Genomic DNA, 21,776 nt, shown 5'->3' with positions numbered 1-21,776 from the left:
CGAAGATCGAAAGAAGACAGCCATAATTACACCGTTTGGGCTGTTAGAATTCAACGTTATGACCTTCGGATTATGCACCGCAGCGCAAATATTTCAACGATTCCTGGATCAGGTATTATTTGGTTTGGACTTTGTATTCTGCAACATCGACGACATTTGCATCGCATCGAAGAACAAAGAAAAACATTTTCAACATATTCGCATACACGCAACACAGCTTGAAAATCAACGTCGCTAAATGCGAATGCACGCAGGAAGAGGTATTATTTTTGGGGTCATCGAGTCAGTAAAGCCGGCATTCGACCATCAACCGACAAATTAGAATGATTAACTTTTATGCCGATTTTATTCCTAATGCAGCTTAAACTCAAGGCCGACTCCGCGTTCTAATCAAAGGCAACAAGAAAAATGACAAATTGCCAGTTATTTGGACCGAAGACGCCGAAAGGGCTCTCGAAGAATGCCAGCAAGCATTGACCGACGCAGTTACATTAGCACATCTATTGCCAAACGCTAAACTGGCCCTTCACGCCGACGCTAGCAATTTTTCGGTCGGAGCAGCTCTTCATGAAGTCAACGAAGCTGAAGCACATATTGATTCCTGAAAGTTCAAAAGTATAAAATGTACGGTTGCGACTGAACTTAGCCCTTTCTTACTAGTATCTTTTTTATTTTTCCAAAACCCACGTATTATTAACATACTAGATATTAAAAAAATTTACCCAGGGTTTCATAAAGTATCTGACATACAATCACAATTTAGATGGAGTAAAGTCAACCGGGTGTTCGAAAATGCTGATTTTAGTTTTATGGTATCTAGGTCAAGATATCGTCTAATTTTATTTATTTTAGACACAAAGATATACTGTTGTGAACACACTCTCTCATTGGCATCGTGATAACTCACATATTGGCTGATATATTCGGTATAAAGTTACTCGGAAGTTCGAAAATCTTTATATTAGGTATATGGGGGCTCAGCGAAGTATTTTGGGTCATTAATATTTTTAGATACACAGAGATGCGACAATTAGTTATTAATTTTTAAATTTTACCGTGACTTAATTATCACTGACGGGGGAGTACTGTGGCGGTTAGGTTTAATTTAAATTTATTTTGCAATTTTAATATCATTTTATTTTCAGTTTTAAAATTCCCAACAATATCGAAAACCCACAATACGTCAATATTGCATAATAAACGTTCAATAAATATTGCCATTCGGGATCGCGGTTAATATAAAAATATTGAACGTGTAGCCAGCGTCATAGAATCTAATGATTGCTTATTTTTTCTTTTCGTTTTTGATATTTCATCTCTGGGTGTTGAGTTTAGGGTTAGAAGACATAATCATTTTTACAAAACACATTTCTCAAAATACTCGCTTTATAACGATTGCAAAACATAGTTGTATGTATAACCTATAATGTACAATATTTCTGAACAATTTTTAAATAAATAAATAGTTTTAGTGGATACGTGTGTTTATTTCATTCACAACACCCACAGATAAGCGGCAGCCCGTTTTTGCTATTGAATAGAGTGCATAAAACATATGTATGTAGTACGTTACAGAAGAAGAGGACCATCTTGTGTATCTTTAAACGAAAAACTCGAGCGACAATGTCCGGTTCATCCATTGACTTTTGACTGGTCATCAACTCTTATTTTATTTCGAACGAGGATGGGTTACATATCATCCTAATGAATAGGACCGGTCGCCCATTATTATAAAAACTGCGGTATGCGTAGATCACCACACGCAACTTACTCAGATTTAGAGCTACATATGTAGCGCAGATGCGAGATAGTAGTTTATAGTGAAATTGATTCCGATTATTCACTTTGTATTGCCGTCGTGATAGCTATCAGAGCCTTCTTCGATTCAGTTTTTATATTCTAAATTGAGTCAGAACAGTGTCCTCGAACTGATCATGTGAAGTCAGGCGAATGCGGTGGTTGCGGCACGATATTAATTGAATGGTATGAGATGGTGCATTATCGTACTTTTTTGTTAAATAAATTCAGACATAGTAAAAATCGAATAATTCACTTTTAGAGCCTCACAAAACGACGCGTATCTTAAATATTAATGAATGTTTTGTCCTACCAACCAACAGAAAAAAAATTTACCCATTTGAAAAACACCCGAAGTATAAATTAAAAACTAAACTTTCGATTTTATCACATGTATTTGTTTGCTTCGGTAATATTTCACTTTGTACATTTTTATACTATTTGAAAAGATTACTTTCTCTTTATATGAAATTTAACGAAATATATGTATGTACATATATGTATATTAACTTCAATCTCAAAGATGCTTATAGGACTCTCTGGGTACGTAACTGGGTATAATGGTACTTACCCCTTTGAAAAACCAGGAGATAAATACAACGGTTCACGCTATGAAGGAATGCGTTATGTAAGTCTATATTTCAATAACATTTTATTGTTTTATCGTTTTAAATTCAACGTATTTTTAGTTTTGTACAACCTTAGGTGCACTCATAATGCCCATGGCTTTTGACACAGTCTATGAGTTGACGCAATCAACCGAAGCAGCTGTGATATCTTCACTTTATTTAATATTTGGTTAGTAAATTTTTAGTTACAATAAATAATAAATGACTTACAAATTTAATATTATGTATGTCAAGCAGATGTGGGTCTCGTAACTCTAAATCAATATATTTTGCTTGACCCGATTCTGCTTTTTTTCTTAACTGCATCCGTTTGGGGAATGACCAAGGCATCGAACCTTACTGCAACTGGAAATTCTTATACAATTTCTTGGTGGGTTTGGCTATTTTTTACCGGTACTATGTTAGCTTGTACAACAAGTACCAAATTTGTAGGTCTCTTTGTTGTTATGCTCGTGGGTTTGCACACAATCCAGCAACTTTGGATAATTTTTGGAGATATGAGAAAACCACTTGTAAGGAAAGAAGAATATTAATATTTGTATATATATTAACTAATAACATTTTTACTCTTATTTAAATTAATAAAGGCGGAGACTGTCAAACAAATCGCATGTCGAACAATTGCATTAATTCTGTGGCCAATTATTTTGTACATGTATTTCTTTTACATTCACTTGATTGTATTGAATCGGAGCGGAACCGGGGATGGCTTCTACAGTTCTGCTTTCCAATCTCGTTTAATTGGTAATTCTTTATATAATGTCAGTATGCCGCGAGATGTGACATATGGTGCAATTGTTACTATTAAAAATCATAAGACTGGAGGAGGTTATCTACATTCCCACTATCATTTATACCCGAAAGGTATTGGAGCCAGACAACAACAGGTAAATATACTATAATAATCGTGTACACTTGAAGCTTAGAATCTTATGTACTTACGCATTTAAAAGCATTTCCATTCCCGTTATTCTCTAGTTTTATTCAAATTATCGCTTTCATGGATATATGATAACAATCACCCTCAAAAGAATTAGCCTCATTATTCTAATGATTTATAAATATAGAATATAAATCTCGATAAGTTTTAGATGTTACAAGCAACGAGCCACGCGAGCACTGAGTTATATTATTTCACCTTGAATAACTTAAATGGTTATACTGGGCAAATTAAATGGTTTTCGTAGTAATCATTGACATAAAATCAGAAAGGCGGTATTATTATATTATAATTACATTCAAATAATCTATTTACAACACCAACGTACACTGTTCTCAAGAAAATATTTCCAGACAATTCATAAATACTAAATGTATCATACTTTTACAATTATATACACTTAAACGTCAACGGCAAGGATGAATTAAAAAGGAGGGAAGGGTTACAAACTACGAGCCCTTAAAAACAAATACTTGTATAATCACATTTATGTAAGTAGAAAATTCACATAACCCAGACCTTGGATTTTTTTATTTTAAGTCCGTATTTGTTTTTTGTTTTCTTATTTTTAATTTGGTGAAAACTTATTGTGCCAAGCTCAATGCATTACTTTTATTCAAAATATTAATTTTTTATCTTTATAGTGGCAAAAGACTTAGTAGGCCCTAGGTTCACTGAAATACCTAGTTTCTAATGGTATAAAATGCAAAAACAGACCCAACTAAATAGCTAAAAACGATTCTTGTCTGTTTTCTTCGTTTCATCTACATATTATTTCGTAATAGGAAACTTAGGTTTTTTCAAAGTTTTAACAGAGAACGTAAATTATAGAGCAGGTCCAACAACAGACTAGCATGTGAACTGTCAAAATCTAACTGAATGCGATGAGCGTGTTTTACCACAGCTAAGAAGGAGACATTTTAACAGTGGCGCGTGAACAGAGCTGAGCATTCAATGAAAATTATGCTCAGAAATATACATACAATGCTACTACAGACCTTTTGCTTTAATTTTTAAACGTTTGCATGCCATCATATTAATTGATATGATTATAATTTTGCGTATTTTTATGACTAATGCCAAACTGATAATATTCTAATTAAATTATGATATTTTCAAAATATTTATTTGTAGTAAATGTGTGAATAACAGTTAATTTTTAAACATTTCTTGTGTTTGGAAATATAATATATGTAATTTCATATATGAATATGTTCGTATATACATATGCTATATGTATGTGTATATGAGATACTACCATAATATCATAAGAAACTTAATATATTACAATAATATTGTATGTTAATTACATATCTTCACTTAAATTTTCATACGCGTCTAGATATTAGCACATAGTTACATATATACATATGTAAGTACAATTCAAATTCAAATCGTGATATTACTCGTATCATTTATCAGTAAAAGGTGTGCGCGCACTGCTCTATATGTACATACATATGCATAAGCGTACGACATTGCCGAACAAATAATGTATACACAAACCACTGCACTATATGTGCATACATACATACATGCATAGGTGCGCATAACATTCCCACACAAATACATAATGCCTACACAAGCCCACATATAAGTTAACACTAAACATATTTACGTTTCTCACCAAACATATTTATATTTCTTAATAATTATTACGAAAACATATAAGCATATTTTTGCTATACTTTCGCTGACTATCATTTCCTGGTTACGTCCCAAATTTTGTTTAGCCCATTTCCGATCGTTGTACGCGCGACCCAAAATAATAGTGTAATAGTAATAGTGACTAAACGGAAAGAAATTCTTCTTCTTCTTAATTGGCGTAGACACCGCTTACGCGATTATAGCCGAGTTAACAACAGCGCGCCAGTCGTTTCTCCTTTTCGCTACGTGGCGCCAATTGGATATTCCAAGCGTAGCCAGGTCCTTCTCCACTTGGTCCTTCCAACGGAGTGGAGGTCTTCCTCTTCCTCTGCTTCCCCGCGGGTACAGCGTCGAATACTTTCAGAGCTGGAGTGTTTTCGTCCATTCGGACAACATGACCTAGCCAGCGTAGCCGCTGTCTTTTAATTCGCTGAACTATGTCAATGTCGTCGTATATCTCGTACAGCTCATCGTTCCATCGAATGCGATATTCGCCGTGGCCAACGCGCAAAGGACCATTAATCTTTCGCAGAACTTTTCTCTCGAAAACTCGCAACGTCGACTCATCAGTTGTTGACATCGTCCAAGCCTCTGCACCATATAGCAGGACGGGAATTATGAGCGACTTATAGAGTTTGGCTTTTGTTCGTCGAGACAGGACTTTACTTTTCAATTGCCTACTCAGTCCGAAGTAGCACCTGTTGGCAAGAGTTATCCTGCGTTGGATTTCTAGGCTGACATTGTTGGTGGTGTTAATACTGGTTCCTAAATAGACGAAATTATCTACAACTTCAAAGTTATGACTGTCAACAGTGACGTGAGTGCCAAGTCGCGAGTGCGACGACTGTTTGTTTGATGACAGGAGATATTTCGTCTTGCCCTCGTTCACTGCCAGACCCATTTGTTTGCTTCCTTGTCCAGTCTGGAGAAAGCAGAACTAACGGCGCGGGTGTTAAGGCCGATGATATCAATATCATCGGCATACGCCAGCAGCTGTACACTCTTATAAAAAGATGGTACCTTCTCTACTAAGTTCTGCAGCTCGAACTATTTTCTCCAGAAGCAGGTTGAAAAAGTCACACGATAGGGAATCGCCTTGTCTGAAACCTCGTTTGGTATCGAACGGCTCGGAGAGGTCCTTCCCGATTCTGACGGAGCTCTTCGTGTTGCTCAGCGTCAGTTTACACAGCCGTATTAGTTTTGCTGGGATACCAAATTCAGACATCGCGGCATAGAGGCAGCTCCTTTTCGTGCTGTCGAAAGCAGCTTTGAAATCGACGAAGAGGTGGTGTGTGTTGATTCTCCTTTCACGGGTCTTTTCCAAGATTTGGCGCATGGTGAATATCTGGTCGGTTGTTGATTTTCCAGGTCTAAAGCCACACTGATAAGGTCCAATCAGTTTGTTGACGGTGGGCTTTAATCTTTCACTCAATACGCTCGATAGAACCTTATATGCGATGTTGAGGAGGCTAATCCCACGGTAGTTGGCGCAGATTGTGGGGTCTCCTTTTTTATGGATTGGGCACAGCACACTTAAATTCCAATCGTTGGGCATGCTTTCGTCCGACCATATTTTACAAAGAAGCTGATGCGTGCTCCTTATCAGTTCTTCGCCGCCGTGTTTGAATAGCTCGGCCGGTAATCCATCGGCCCCCGCCGCTTTGTTGTTCTTCAGGCGGGTAATTGCTATTCGAACTTCTTCATGGTCGGGCAATGGGACGTCTGCTCCATCGTCATCGATTGGGGAATCGGGTTCGCCTTCTCCTGGCGTTGTGCATTCACTGCCATTCAGCAGGCTGGAGAAGTGTTCCTCCATAATTTAAGTATGCTCTGGGCATCGGTCACTAGATCACCTTTGGGGTTCTACAAGAGTATGCTCCGGTCTTGAAACCTTCTGTAAGCCGCCGCATTTTTTCGTAGAATTTTCGAGCATTACCCTGTCGGCCAGCTTATCAAGCTCTTCATACTCACGCATTTCGGCCTCTTTCTTTTTCTGTCTGCAGATGCGTCTCGCTTCCCTCTTCAATTCTCGGTATCTATCCCATCCCGCACGTGTTGTGGTCGATCGTAACTTTGCGAGGTAGGCAGCCTGTTTTCTCTCCGCTGCGGCGCGGCACTCCTCGTCGTACCAGTTGTTCTTTTGCACTTTCCGAAAACCAATGGTTTCGGATGCAGCTGTACGTAAGGAGTTTGAAATGCCGTCCCACAGTTCCCTTATACCGAGTTGTTGATGAGTGCTCTCAGAGAGCAGGAGTGCAAGCCGAGTAGAAAATCGTTCGGCAGTCTGTTGTGATTGCAGCTTTTTGACGTGGAACCTTCCTTGTGTTTGTTGGCGTGCGTTTTTTGCTGCACAGAGGCGGGTGCGAATCTCGGCTGCAACAAGATAGTGATCCGAGTCAATGTTAGGACCTAGGAGCGCACGCACATCTAAAACACTGGAGACGTGTCTTCCGTCTATCACAACATGATCGATCTTGTTGGTAGTTTTTCGATCCGGAGACAGCCAGGTAGCTTGATGAATTTTTTTGTGCTGGAATCTAGTACTACAGATAACCATATTTCGGGCCCCGGCGAAGTCGATCAGCCTCAACCCATTTGGGGATGTTTCCTCGTGGAGGCTGAATTTACCGACCATAGTGCCAAAGATACTTTCTTTGCCCACCCTGGCGTTAAAGTCGCCAAGCACGAGTTTGACATCGTGGCGGGGGCATCTCTCATAAGTGCGTTCCAAGCACTCATAAAAGGCATCTTTGGTCACATCGTCCTTCTCATCCGTCGGAGCGTGGGCGCAGATCAGCGATATGTTGAAGAACCTCGCTTTGATGCGGATTGTGGCTAGACGTTCATTCACCGGAGTGAATGATAGTACTCGGCGACGGAGTCTCTCTCCCACCACGAATCCCACACCAAACTTGCGCTCCTTTATATGGCCACTATAGTAAATGTCACAAGGACCTACTCGTCTTTGTCCTTGTCCCGTCCATCGCATTTCTTGGACGGCGGTGATGTCAGCCTTTATTTTCACGAGGACATCAACCAGCTGGGCAGCGGCACCTTCCCAATTAAGGGACCGGACATTCCAGGTGCATGCCCTTAAATCGTAGTCCTTATTTCGTTTGCCGTGGTCGTCATCAAAAGGGGGTCTCTCATCCGAGGCTGGTTGTTACTGTTCATTGGGGTAGGCTTTTTACGTGGCGGGTCCCAAACTCAGCGCACAACCCTATGCAGGGATGTTTCGCCTTCTCACTTTAGCTCACCTTCGAACGGATGTTCTTAGGCTAACCAGAGGATACTTGGTCAAAGACCGGAAGTCGTGAGCTGCTTGAGTCATATGTAAAAGAATCGTTTCTGGCCACTCCCAAGTGAATGGCGATCAGAGAACTTTCCTCACTTGCGTGAACTTCTACACATGACCCCGGAAAGAAATTATATAATAAAATAAAATCCTTTAAAAAAAATAAAATAATAAGTATTTTATTAATTGGCGCCCGAGCTAAAATCGCGACAATTTAAATAAAAAAAAAATTTTGTGAAAACCCTTGCCTGTAGTCCGTCCGTAGGCAACCGCGCGATAAAGTGTCGCTACCGAATCCCGAGTAGCAAGATATGCAAAAAGGACGAAAATCGAGCGATCGGTGCGGTAAATTAAGAAAAAAAAAACAAACAATCCAATAATAACACTTATTAAAATTTAAATTGTGAGAAACATTTTTGTGAATAAAAAACAATCATTAAGCAGCAGAGACAACATTTTAAAATAAATAAAGCACAAATAAAGACAATTTACATTGGGAAATTTAAATGAAGAAACAACAATAACATCAGAAATAGCAACAACGAAACTAATCATCGATAACAACAACATCAGAAATAGCAACAACGAAACTAATCATCGATAACAACAACATCAGAAATAGCAACAACGAAACTCATCATCGAAAACAACAACATCAGAAACAGCAACAACAAAACTCATCACCAATAACAGCAATAGCATCAGAAACAGCAGCAAGTAATAAAACAATGCAGCGGGTCTACCTAATATTGTAAGTCATTAATTATTTTAATATTTTAGAAGCTATAGTAACAAAAAAGACCACCCCTTCTTAACGTTCCAAATCCCAATTCCCCCCCAAACCATATGTCCGCAGAAGACCTAGAGAACAGAATAGCGTCTATTTTTGCACAACAGTGTAGAAGTATAATACAATCAATAAAAAACCCTAACGCAGATATTAACTACGGAAACGACCAGACCATAGAAGAAAGGTACGGAGGAAACCTAAACGAGTTAGATAAAATACCCGATATTGTAAGAAGTTTAAGAGATTTTTCCGGAAAACCCGCAGAATTTATTTCATGGAAGAAAAGTGTCGACAGAGTACTGCAAATTTATAGCTCTATGGCAGGAACACCCAAATATTATGGCATCCTTAGCATCATAAGAAACAAAATAGTAGGAAATGCAGATATAGCGTTAGAATCGTATATCACACCACTCAATTGGAATACATAGTATAGTAAAATGCCTAACATTACATTACGCAGACAAACGTGACTTAGGAACGTTAGAATACCAAATGACTGCGCTTATCCAGGGAAGAAATACCATACAGAATTTCTATTAGGAAGTATATGCACATTTATCGTTAATATTAAATAAAATTGGCTGCATGGAAATTGAAAGTGAATCCATGAGACTTCTGACTCAAACTTATCCAGACAAAGCTCTTGATACTTTTGTCCAAAGTTTAAATGGAGATCTACCAAGATTACTTGGTATTCGTGAACCTTCAGACCTCCCACAAGCACTACACCTATGCTTGAACTTAGAAAATCATTATTATAGGTCAGAATACGCGAACAATCGCCAAAACCATAAACATCGTTAACAACCACCACTCCCTCCAATGAGTAATATACGAAATACTAATACACCATTTTACCCAGAACTAACATTCCAACATTCAACCAATTATAACAAACCTATAAATAATATGCAACGAAATACATTCCAAAATCAACATCCTTTCCCTAACCGTAACTCCCAACCTATGTTTCAAACACATTACAAAATGCGCCAACAAGTCAAATTCCAACCCCCAAGGCCAACAGCACCCAAACCTCAAACACCTGAACCGATGGACGTTGATAAGTCGGTACAAACGAGGAATATTAACTACCAAAATAGACCCCGTCAAATGACACAACTCCAAGGCAGACCTCCATCCCTGAATCATGTTCCACCACCATTTAAAGAACAACGAAATTTTCACATACAAACCGAAGAACAACATTGCAATAATTTAATGGAATCTAGAGAATTTCAACATGAGAATTACGAAGAAAATTACTACCAGCAACTGCAGAATGAAGATATCGAAGGATACGCTGAATCCTTTGATCAACAGAATCAACAATATGAAATCCCTACCCAAGAAGTAACAGATATCCATTTTTTAGGTTAACATATTGTTCGCTTCCATACTTCGAATGTAAAGCGAAGGATGGCCAAACTTTGAAAATCTTAATAGACACGGGATCTAATAAAAATTATATCCAACCAAATCTTGTTACCAATCCCAAGCAAAACGAAAAGTCTTTCTTTGCCAATTCAGTTTCAGGTGATATAAAGATAACCCACCATACGTTTGCAAATCTTTTCAATTTACCTTCAAAATCATTCCATGGTATCTTAGGTCACGATAGCTTGGAAGAACTTAATGCAGTTATTCACATAAAAGATAGATATATGATCATAAAACAAAGATAAAAATTCACCAACATATATCCCAGTCTGTAAATAAAATGGAAACCATATGGACGACAACCAAAAATCTTTATTAGAACAAGTCATAAGAAACCATCCCAATCTATTCACAGATCCCAACAATAAACTTACATTCACTTCTCGAGTTCGAGGCGAAATTCGCACCAAGTCAGACTGACCAATTTATTCGAAATCATATCCGTACCCCATGGCACTAAAAAATGAAGTTGAAAAACAGATAAAAGAACTCCTAAGCGACGGAATTATAAGACCTTCTAGATCTCCGTATAATGCACCAGTTTAGATTGTTCCAAAAAAGATGGACGCTTCTGGAGAGAAAAAGTACAGAATGGTCATTGATTACAGAATGCTAAACGCTATTACTGTAGCCGACAGATACCCGATTCCGGAAGTAAATGAAGTTCTGGCGAATCTAGGAAAAAAAAAATTACTTTTCAGTTGTTGATTTGAAGAGTGGTTTCCACCAGATTCCTTTAAAGGAATGTGACGTTGAGAAAACCGCCTTTTCGGTAAACAATGGAAAATTTGAATTTGTCCGACTCCCATTTGGATTAAAAAACTCCCCTTCAATTTTCCAACGTACATTAGACGATGTCCTGAGAAACATTATAGGGAAAATATGTTACGTATATATAGATGACATAGTTATCTTTTCAAAAAACGAAGAAGAACACTTCGAAAATATCAGTAAAGTATTTAAAACATTAAAAGCTGTGAACTTTAAAGTACAGCTTGATAAATGTGAATTTTTCAGAACTGAGTTCGAATTCCTAGGATTTATCGTAGGAACCGCTGGAATAATAGCTAATCAACACAAAGTAGAAGCAATAGCCCAATTAGCACCACCAAAAACCCTAAAAGATTTGAGAAGCTTTCTAGGCATGTCTGGTTATTACCGACGCTTCTTTAAGGATTATCCGAAGCTCGCCAAACCCCTGACATCCTTTTTAAGAGGGGAAGAGGGACGCATCTCGAAAAATGCATCCAAAAATGTAAAAATATCTTTAAACCAGAACGCTTTAGATGCATTCCAAAAATTAGAAAATTCACTAGTGTCAGACGATGTCACCCTATCTGACCCAGATTTTGAAAAAGGTTTTAATTTAACGACAGACGCTTCCGACAGCGCAATCGGCGCAGTCCTCTCGCAAGATAAAAGGCCCGTAACACGCCCCATAAACGTTTTCAAAAACCAACTCCATATTATAATAGGTAATAAAGACAACTACAAATTTAAGATTCCATTTCCTACCTATCATAGACACATAGTACAAAAACCCCACTACACCAAGGACCTTCTAATTTCAACGCAAAAAAAATATCTTAATCCTAGCGTGATCAATGGCTTATTTACCACTAAACCAATCATGGGAATAATTCAGGATTTATATCCCGACCATTTCAGAAACTATAAAATAAGGTTCACACAGTCACAGATTAAAGAAATAACTAACGCCGTAGAACAAGAAGAAATCTTAATCAATGAGCACAAAAGAGCCCACCGAAACTCTAAAGAAAATATAGAGCAAATAAAACAGAACTACTACTTTCCTAAAATGAACGAAAAATCTAATAGAATCGTTAAAAATTGTTAAGTTTGCAGAGAGCAAAAGTACGATCGTCCTCCCAACAAACCACAATTTCAGCCCACACCAATACCACAAAATCCTGGAGAAATTGTTCATATCGACATTTACTCCACCGAAGGAACCCTGTACTCACCGCAATAGATAAATTTTCAAAGTATGCTTTAGCGAAAATTTTAAAATCAAAAGCAGTTGAAGATGTCAAAGAACCGTTAAAAAAAAATAATTTTTGGCATTCGGTATCCCTAAATCCATGGTCATAGATAACGAAAAATCCCTAAATTCCTGCAACAATAAATTTCCTCCTCAAAGATCCATTTGGCATACAAATTTTTACTACACCCCCTTACTCCAGCTCTCAGTTAATGGTCAAGTAGAATGACTTCATTCTACCCTTTCAGAGATTATGAGATGCATAAAACCAGATAAACTTCATACAACTTTTCATGATTTACTTACAAGAACAATACACGAGTATAATAGATCAACTCACTCCACCACCGGTAGAAAGCCTATAGACATATTTTTCCACAGAAATTCAAATAATGATCTAAAAAAAAGCTGTCTTGGATAAACAAGACATCATTAGTCGTTTGACAGAAAAACAAAAACAGGACTTAAGCTACCATAACCAAATTAGGCACGAAATCAAAAGTTATTCACCAGGAGAAGAGATTTTCGTCAAGATTAACAGGAGATTAGGATCGAAACTTACGCCAAGGTTTAAAAAAGAAATAGCTAAAGAAGATAGGAATACAACCCTCCTCACGATGGCAGGCAGGACTGTTCACAAAAACAATATTAAAAGATAACAAAATATTTTTCCAGATTCTTCTTAACTTGTGCGGCGACGGAGGTCCAAATCTTGGATTATACGTCTTCATACGTTATCACGATCAGTAGAGGTACAGCAAAAATTCAGCAAGGAACTCTTACTATTTTACATCCAACAGACCTGGCGCAGTACGCCATATCCATATTCAACATCCATACATTTATCCAATAAAACATCCCAAATCACCACAATCTGTATCCTATCCTGACCCACGATTTAAGACTTACCGAAAATATTTAAGAAAATATAACACCCACTATAAAAATAAAAGGGCAATAAACGCCATAGGTACTATTTGGAAGTACGTCGCAGGATCACTAGATCACGACGACATTGAAATAATAGCTAATAATATAAATGATCTAAATAAAAATAATAATAAACAAGTTTATGTAAACGAAGCTTTTAATAAAAGATTAAATAACCTGACAAATATGGTAAATAAAATTTCAAATGCCATAAGAAAAGATGTATTATTAGAAAAGTTATAAATTTACAAAACAGAGTAAAATTAATCAAAGAAGAGTTGATAAATATTCAAAATGGAATCGAATGGGCAAAGCTTGGAATTGTAAACCCATAAATATTAGACAAAAAAGAAATTGAAATTGCTTTAAGTAAAATTAGAGAAGAAAATATTAGGTTCGTGAGTCCCGAAGATGAACTCCAATTTGCTAAAGTATCTGTCCCATACAGTACTAATAAAAACATATTCTATTTGATTAAGGTTCCGTTAACAAGAAAGGAAACCTATGAAAACATAATTTTAGGACCGGTAAAAAAGGAAAACTCTATAATTAATTTAGAATTTAAACGGATTTTAAAAAACGGAAAAGGTATCTATGGTACGGTAAATGATTGTGAAAATTTAAAAACTATAAGAATTTGCAAAGAAGACCAAATAAAGAATATTTCAGATACAAAATGTTTTCCTAATCTTATAAGTAGTCAAAATTCTACATGCGTAACGAGCAATAATCATCACATCCCATTAATCGAAGAAATCGAATCTGGCGTTATCCTACTAAATAATTACAACGCATCTATTTATATCGATGACACTATGCGAAATCTTTCTGGCACGTTCCTTATCAAATTTCATAATAGCACTATTAAAGCTAACAATAGAATTTTTAGTAACATAGAGGCCTCACCTCTACAAATGATTCCTGCATTAATGCAGCCTACTCTTTTGAAAGTGACCGCATTAACTTACTATCACTCAGAAGCTCTCAATGAATTGCAGATTAATAATAAGGAGGTTATTTCCATTCAACCATTCCAAAACATCTAAAAATCGGAGGATGGTCAATTTTTATTATTCTTAGTCTAATTATCGTTTCCATTGCATGTTTGAAACTTTTCTTCAGAAATACTAAAGAAATTATTGTTTGGGAATCACAAATTCCACGCACTAGTCTAGAGCCTCATACGGAAATAAAATTACCATCTTATATTGATATTCCCAAGCCAACAAAATTAGAAGCTCCTAGCAAACCACCAAGATTGAATAATATCCCCTTTTTCTAAAATGATTGTTAACACTAAACATATTTACGTTTCTCACCAAACATATTTACTTTTCTTAATAATTATTACGAAACTTATAAGCATATTTTTGCTAAACTTTCGCTGACTATCATTTCCTGTTTTCGTCCCAAATTTAGTTTAGCCCATTTCCGATCGTTGCACGCGCTACCCAAAAGTGCTGACATAGCGTCTGCATTGAATGCACGGTCACGTTGCACTGCACGTGATGATCGCTGCTCACACACTTTTAATTCCAATAACTAATTTTTAACATAAGTTTCAATTCAGTAGTTAAGTGGTAGTTAATAAGTGCGGTTGACAAAAAGGTTGGACTAAGAAGACATAGTCTCCCCAACAAGTAGTTAAGTGGTAGTTAATAAGTGCGGTTGACAAAAAGGTTGGACTAAGAATACATAGTCTTCCCAACACGTAGTTAAGTAATAGTGACTAAGTGAAAGGAAGTGTAGTTGACTAAAAGGTTGGACTAAGAAGACATAGTCTTCCCAATAGTGACTAAACGGAAAGAAATTATATAATAAAATAAAATCTTTTTTTTTAACTAAAATGAAAAGTATTTTTTAACTTTATATACATATCTGCGTACACATGTAAATATGTCGCCCGCATAAACTATAAATATTTTTCTACAAAAACAACAATCATCTAAAATAGCGTCTGCAGCGTCACAAGTCAATATGGCAACCAAATAGTCGATGCCCAATTTTGTAGAAAAACACACAACAACAATATTTTCATTCATGAACGCAAGCGCACTTTCAACAGGCAAACTTGCTTCATTCATAAAAATAGACACTATTACATCTCCCTGAGCATGCCTTTCCCTACAAGCGTCTTTTCGCGACGATGGCAAAAGCTAAAATCATAAATTGAACATTTTCTGATATTTGTATGAGAAGGAAAAAGTGACAACCCCGCAAATATAAGCATTCAAATATATTAGAATAAAATTGACAACATAGCTTATTTTTCGATTTTCAAGTCAAGAAATGTATCAAAGAAAATATTCAATATTCCTCTGATTTATGTGTACAGTGGATCCCGGTTAAGTAGTACTCCGCTTAAATGAAAATCATCCCTCTTAACTGCCTATATCTTGCTGCATCTCACGGTTTGTTTTTGGAATACATCGAAATTGGAATGCAAAAATATTTTTACGCGTCTTGCAAAATCTGCGTCGATATGTATGCAAGCTCATACAGAAACATGCATATTTACGCTGGTTTTTGGAGAAGCTGTTACAGCGGTAAGGGAAGCAGTGGCAATTGGCGATCGTTCGTTTGTGTTTTCGGCACAGCTCGGATTTTCTACCAACAACAAAATGTTGTGACGCTTTGTCGTCGCGTCAGTTCTTCGACACATTGACTCTTTGATAAAACGTGAGATTCGGTCATTGGTTGCCCATGACAACGGAGATTTCGCATAAAGCAATAAGTGTACACATTTACATAAAAAATAGTGTATAGACAAATTTACAAACATTGTGCGCTTTGTTCTTTTTGTTTACATGCTCACATAATCACATACTTGAATATGTGCGACCGCTTGGTCTTTTAATATGTATAATGCCCAGTAAATAAATATATGTGACCTGGTCTACGGAAAGGGGGCTTAGGTGTCAAAAAAAAAGAACAATTAATGAGATAACGAGAAACTCACGATTATTTTTAACAGCTTTTCACAGAAAACTAGTTTTCGCACGTTAGCTCCTTTTCGTAGACCAGGTCACATATGTACAGCTGTGTTCACGAAAATAGTAGTGCCGGTGACTACTAACTATTTAACAGTGAAATCACATATTCGATCAAAAAGTTATAAAAAAACCTAATTTTTAATTAATGTATGATATATTTACGGTTTCATCTACCAACAAATTTTTTTAGTTTACATACAGTTATTATATTAAAATAAAATTGAAAAATTATGCTGTTCAAGAAAATAGTAGTGGCTATTAGAAAAGGCGAAAAATCTAAGAATATGAAAGAAACAGTAAATATTTCACATTTAATATGTTTCCTAAGGTCTAATATTTTGTTGTAAATCCGTTATTGTTTATAGCGGCTAGGCATCGACGTAGGATGGAATCAATAAGCTCCCTACAACGCTTCACAGAGACTTGAGCCTATACCTCCTTAAACACTTGCCAAAGCTCTGTGCTTCTTGATGGTTTTGGTGTTGCTACGCATCTCTTGACATCGCCCCATAAGTTTTCGATCGGGTTTAGGTCCGGAGATTGTGCTGGTCATGGTATCACGTAGATGTTTTCAGATGCAAACCACTGATTAGCTAGTTTGCTCGTATGTTTAGGATCATTATCCTGCTGAAATGTCCATCTTAAGGACATTTTCCAACTAGCATACGGTAGCATTACATCTTTAAATGTATTAATGCACACTGCTTGGTCAATAATGCCAGTGATCAAAGAGATTGGACCATCGCCAGCATACGAGAAACAAGCCCACACCATAGTGTTTAGCTCAACATACTTTACTGTCTTTGTGGTGTACCTTGGGTGGTATTCTGTGTTTGGGAGACAACGAACACAATGCCTGGAGCCTATACCACTAAACAAAACAATTTTGATCTCACCCGTAAATACAATATTTTGCCACTTTTCGGCGGGCCGATACATATGATCTTTCGAAACTTTTTATTCTTGCAATTGACGTGCTTCTTCGTCAAAAGGAGCACTTTTCTCGGACTCCTTGCATGTAAATTAGCTTCTATTAGCCTTCGGCTAACTGTGACAGCACTGACCATTAGATTCAATTCATTTTTAATTATTTTTGACAACGCCGAAGGCTTCGCTTTTCTGTATCGCTAAACTCGTCGGTCCTCTAGAAATGAAGTCTTGCGCTTACCACCACGAGTTTCCGACTTAATAGTATGATCAATAGCATTAAATACATATCATCGGAGCAGTGCAACCAATCATCGATTCTTTATATGTCTTGCCTTCATCTCTTAACTTAACTATTAACTCCCGCTTTTGATTGAGCAATGATTTTTTCAACCGACTAAACAAGAAAAAAAGAGCGATTTCAATAAATTTATATCACACAATTACTATATTATTTTAATACACTTACTGATGTCAGTTAAAATTAAACAAAAAAAAAAATTAAATTTTTTTCAACTATTCCCGTCAAGCACAACTATTTTAATGAACTTGAGACTTTTGGTGCAAATATTGAAATATACCGTAAAGAAAGCAACGTAAAATAAAAATAACGGCATTTTGGTGTTTTTTTGTTAACAATATTCTGTTCTACGAAAGTATTGTAGAAATGTTCAATTTGCAAGATAGAACATGTCAGAAATAAGATTAGAGAAAAAGAGATGTTGGCTATAATTTGGGCTTTAAATTCATTGAGGAACTATCTATACGGATCGCGAAAAGTAATAATATTTACAGACAACCAAACTTTGACATACGCACTTAGCAACAAAAATACCAACAGCAAGATGAAAAGATGGAAAACGATCCTAGAGGAATACAACTACGAGTTGAAGTATCAACCAGGAAAAACAAATATTGTTGCGGATGCACTATCTAGGCCATCTCAAATAAATTCTATGACGCCAACCCAACACAGTGACGAAAGTTCTTCGGATAACAAAATACCAGCAGTAGAATGCCCCATAAACGTTTTCAAAAACCAACTCCATATTATAATAGGTAATAAAGACAACTACAAATTTAAGATTCCATTTCCTACCTATCATAGACACATAGTACAAAAACCTCACTACACCAAGGACCTTCTAATTTCAACGCAAAAAAAATATCTTAATCCTAGCGTGATCAATGGCTTATTTACCACTAAACCAATCATGGGAATAATTCAGGATTTATATCCCGACCATTTCAGAAACTATAAAATAAGGTTCACACAGTCACAGATTAAAGAAATAACTAACGCCGTAGAACAAGAAGAAATCTTAATCAATGAGCACAAAAGAGCCCACCGAAACTCTAAAGAAAATATAGAGCAAATAAAACAGAACTACTACTTTCCTAAAATGAACGAAAAATCTAATAGAATCGTTAAAAATTGTTAAGTTTGCAGAGAGCAAAGTACGATCGTCCTCCCAACAAACCACAATTTCAGCCCACACCAATACCACAAAATCCTGGAGAAATTGTTCATATCGACATTTACTCCACCGAAGGAACCCTGTACTCACCGCAATAGATAAATTTTCAAAGTATGCTTTAGCGAAAATTTTAAAATCAAAAGCAGTTGAAGATGTCAAAGAACCGTTAAAAAAAATAATTTTGGCATTCGGTATCCCTAAATCCATGGTCATAGATAACGAAAAATCCCTAAATTCCGCAACAATAAATTTCCTCCTCAAAGATCCATTTGGCATACAAATTTTTACTACACCCCCTTACTCCAGCTCTGTTAATGGTCAAGTAGAATGACTTCATTCTACCCTTTCAGAGATTATGAGATGCATAAAACCAGATAAACTTCATACAACTTTTCATGATTTACTTACAAGAACAATACACGAGTATAATAGATCAACTCACTCCACCACCGGTAGAAAGCCTATAGACATATTTTTCCACAGAAATTCAAATAATGATCTAAAAAAAAGCTGTCTTGGATAAACAAGACATCATTAGTCGTTTGACAGAAAAACAAAAACAGGACTTAAGCTACCATAACCAAATTAGGCACGAAATCAAAAGTTATTCACCAGGAGAAGAGATTTTCGTCAAGATTAACAGGAGATTAGGATCGAAACTTACGCCAAGGTTTAAAAAGAAATAGCTAAAGAAGATAGGAATACAACCCTCCTCACGATGGCAGGCAGGACTGTTCACAAAAACAATATTAAAAGATAACAAAATATTTTCCAGATTCTTCTTAACTTGTGCGGCGACGGAGGTCCAAATCTTGGATTATACGTCTTCATACGTTATCACGATCAGTAGAGGTACAGCAAAAATTCAGCAAGGAACTCTTACTATTTTACATCCAACAGACCTGGCGCAGTACGCCATATCCATATTCAACATCCATACATTTATCCAATAAAACATCCCAAATCACCACAATCTGTATCCTATCCTGACCCACGATTTAAGACTTACCGAAAATATTTAAGAAAATATAACACCCACTATAAAAAATAAAAGGGCAATAAACGCCATAGGTACTATTTGGAAGTACGTCGCAGGATCACCAGATCACGACGACATTGAAATAATAGCTAATAATATAAATGATCTAAATAAAAATAATAATAAACAAGTTTATGTAAACGAAGCTTTTAATAAAAGATTAAATAACCTGACAAATATGGTAAATAAAATTTCAAATGCCATAAGAAAAGATGTATTATTAGAAAAGTTATAAATTTACAAAACAGAGTAAAATTAATCAAAGAAGAGTTGATAAATATTCAAAATGGAATCGAATGGGCAAAGCTTGGAATTGTAAACCCATAAATATTAGACAAAAAAGAAATTGAAATTGCTTTAAGTAAAATTAGAGAAGAAAATATTAGGTTCGTGAGTCCCGAAGATGAACTCCAATTTGCTAAAGTATCTGTTCCGTTAACAAGAAAGGAAACCTATGAAAACATAATTTTAGGACCGGTAAAAAAGGAAAACTCTATAATTAATTTAGAATTTAAACGGATTTTAAAAAACGGAAAAGGTATCTATGGTACGGTAAATGATTGTGAAAATTTAAAAACTATAAGAATTTGCAAAGAAGACCAAATAAAGAATATTTCAGATACAAAATGTTTTCCTAATCTTATAAGTAGTCAAAATTCTACATGCGTAACGAGCAATAATCATCACATCCCATTAATCGAAGAAATCGAATCTGGCGTTATCCTACTAAATAATTACAACGCATCTATTTATATCGATGACACTATGCGAAATCTTTCTGGCACGTTCCTTATCAAATTTCATAATAGCACTATTAAAGCTAACAATAGAATTTTTAGTAACATAGAGGCCTCACCTCTACAAATGATTCCTGCATTAATGCAGCCTACTCTTTTTGAAAGTGACCGCATTAACTTACTATCACTCGAAGCTCTCAATGAATTGCAGATTAATAATAAGGAGGTTATTTCCATTCAACCATTCCAAAACATCTAAAAATCGGAGGATGGTCAATTTTTATTATTCTTAGTCTAATTATCGTTTCCATTGCATGTTTGAAACTTTTCTTCAGAAATACTAAAGAAATTATTGTTTGGGAATCTCAAATTCCACGCACTAGTCTAGAGCCTCATACGGAAATAAAATTACCATCTTATATTGATATTCCCAAGCCAACAAAATTAGAAGCTCCTAGCAAACCACCAAGATTGAATAAAATCCCCTTTTTCTAAAATGATTGTTAACACTAAACATATTTACGTTTCTCACCAAACATATTTACTTTTCTTAATAATTATTACGAAACTTATAAGCATATTTTTGCTAAACTTTCGCTGACTATCATTTCCTGTTTTCGTCCCAAATTTAGTTTAGCCCATTTCCGATCGTTGCACGCGCTACCCAAAAGTGCTGACATAGCGTCTGCATTGAATGCACGGTCACGTTGCACTGCACGTGATGATCGCTGCTCACACACTTTTAATTCCAATAACTAATTTTTAACATAAGTTTCAATTCAGTAGTTAAGTGGTAGTTAATAAGTGCGGTTGACAAAAGGTTGGACTAAGAAGACATAGTCTCCCCAACAAGTAGTTAAGTGGTAGTTAATAAGTGCGGTTGACAAAAAGGTTGGACTAAGAATACATAGTCTTCCCAACACGTAGTTAAGTAATAGTGACTAAGTGAAAGGAAGTGTAGTTGACTAAAAGGTTGGACTAAGAAGACATAGTCTTCCCAATAGTGACTAAACGGAAAGAAATTATATAATAAAATAAAATCTTTTTTTTTAACTAAAATGAAAAGTATTTTTTAACTTTATATACATATCTGCGTACACATGTAAATATGTCGCCCGCATAAACTATT

At 36.1% G+C, this 21,776-nt stretch overlaps 1 protein-coding gene across 1 annotated transcript in view; it reads left to right on the top strand.

The window, feature by feature from the left end:
• The first annotated feature begins 1,231 nt into the window (after positions 1–1,231).
• LOC120780402 (protein O-mannosyl-transferase 2-like) overlaps positions 1,232–21,776 on the top strand; it is a 74,126-nt gene continuing 53,581 nt past the window's right edge. Inside the window, exons 1-5 of the mRNA XM_040112687.1 lie at positions 1,232–1,410; positions 2,321–2,425; positions 2,487–2,595; positions 2,664–2,938; positions 3,014–3,313. Of these exons, the coding sequence (XP_039968621.1) occupies positions 2,321–2,425; positions 2,487–2,595; positions 2,664–2,938; positions 3,014–3,313 (789 nt within the window). The 5' untranslated portion in view covers positions 1,232–1,410. The remainder of the gene's footprint in view (positions 1,411–2,320; positions 2,426–2,486; positions 2,596–2,663; positions 2,939–3,013; positions 3,314–21,776) is intronic.

The sequence above is a fragment of the Bactrocera tryoni genome, unplaced genomic scaffold (genome assembly GCF_016617805.1).
Source record: "Bactrocera tryoni isolate S06 unplaced genomic scaffold, CSIRO_BtryS06_freeze2 scaffold_25, whole genome shotgun sequence".
Taxonomy (NCBI): Eukaryota; Metazoa; Arthropoda; class Insecta; order Diptera; family Tephritidae; genus Bactrocera; species Bactrocera tryoni.
The sequence above is the reverse complement of the archived record's forward strand: the minus strand, read 5'-3'. Positions and strand labels throughout refer to the sequence as shown.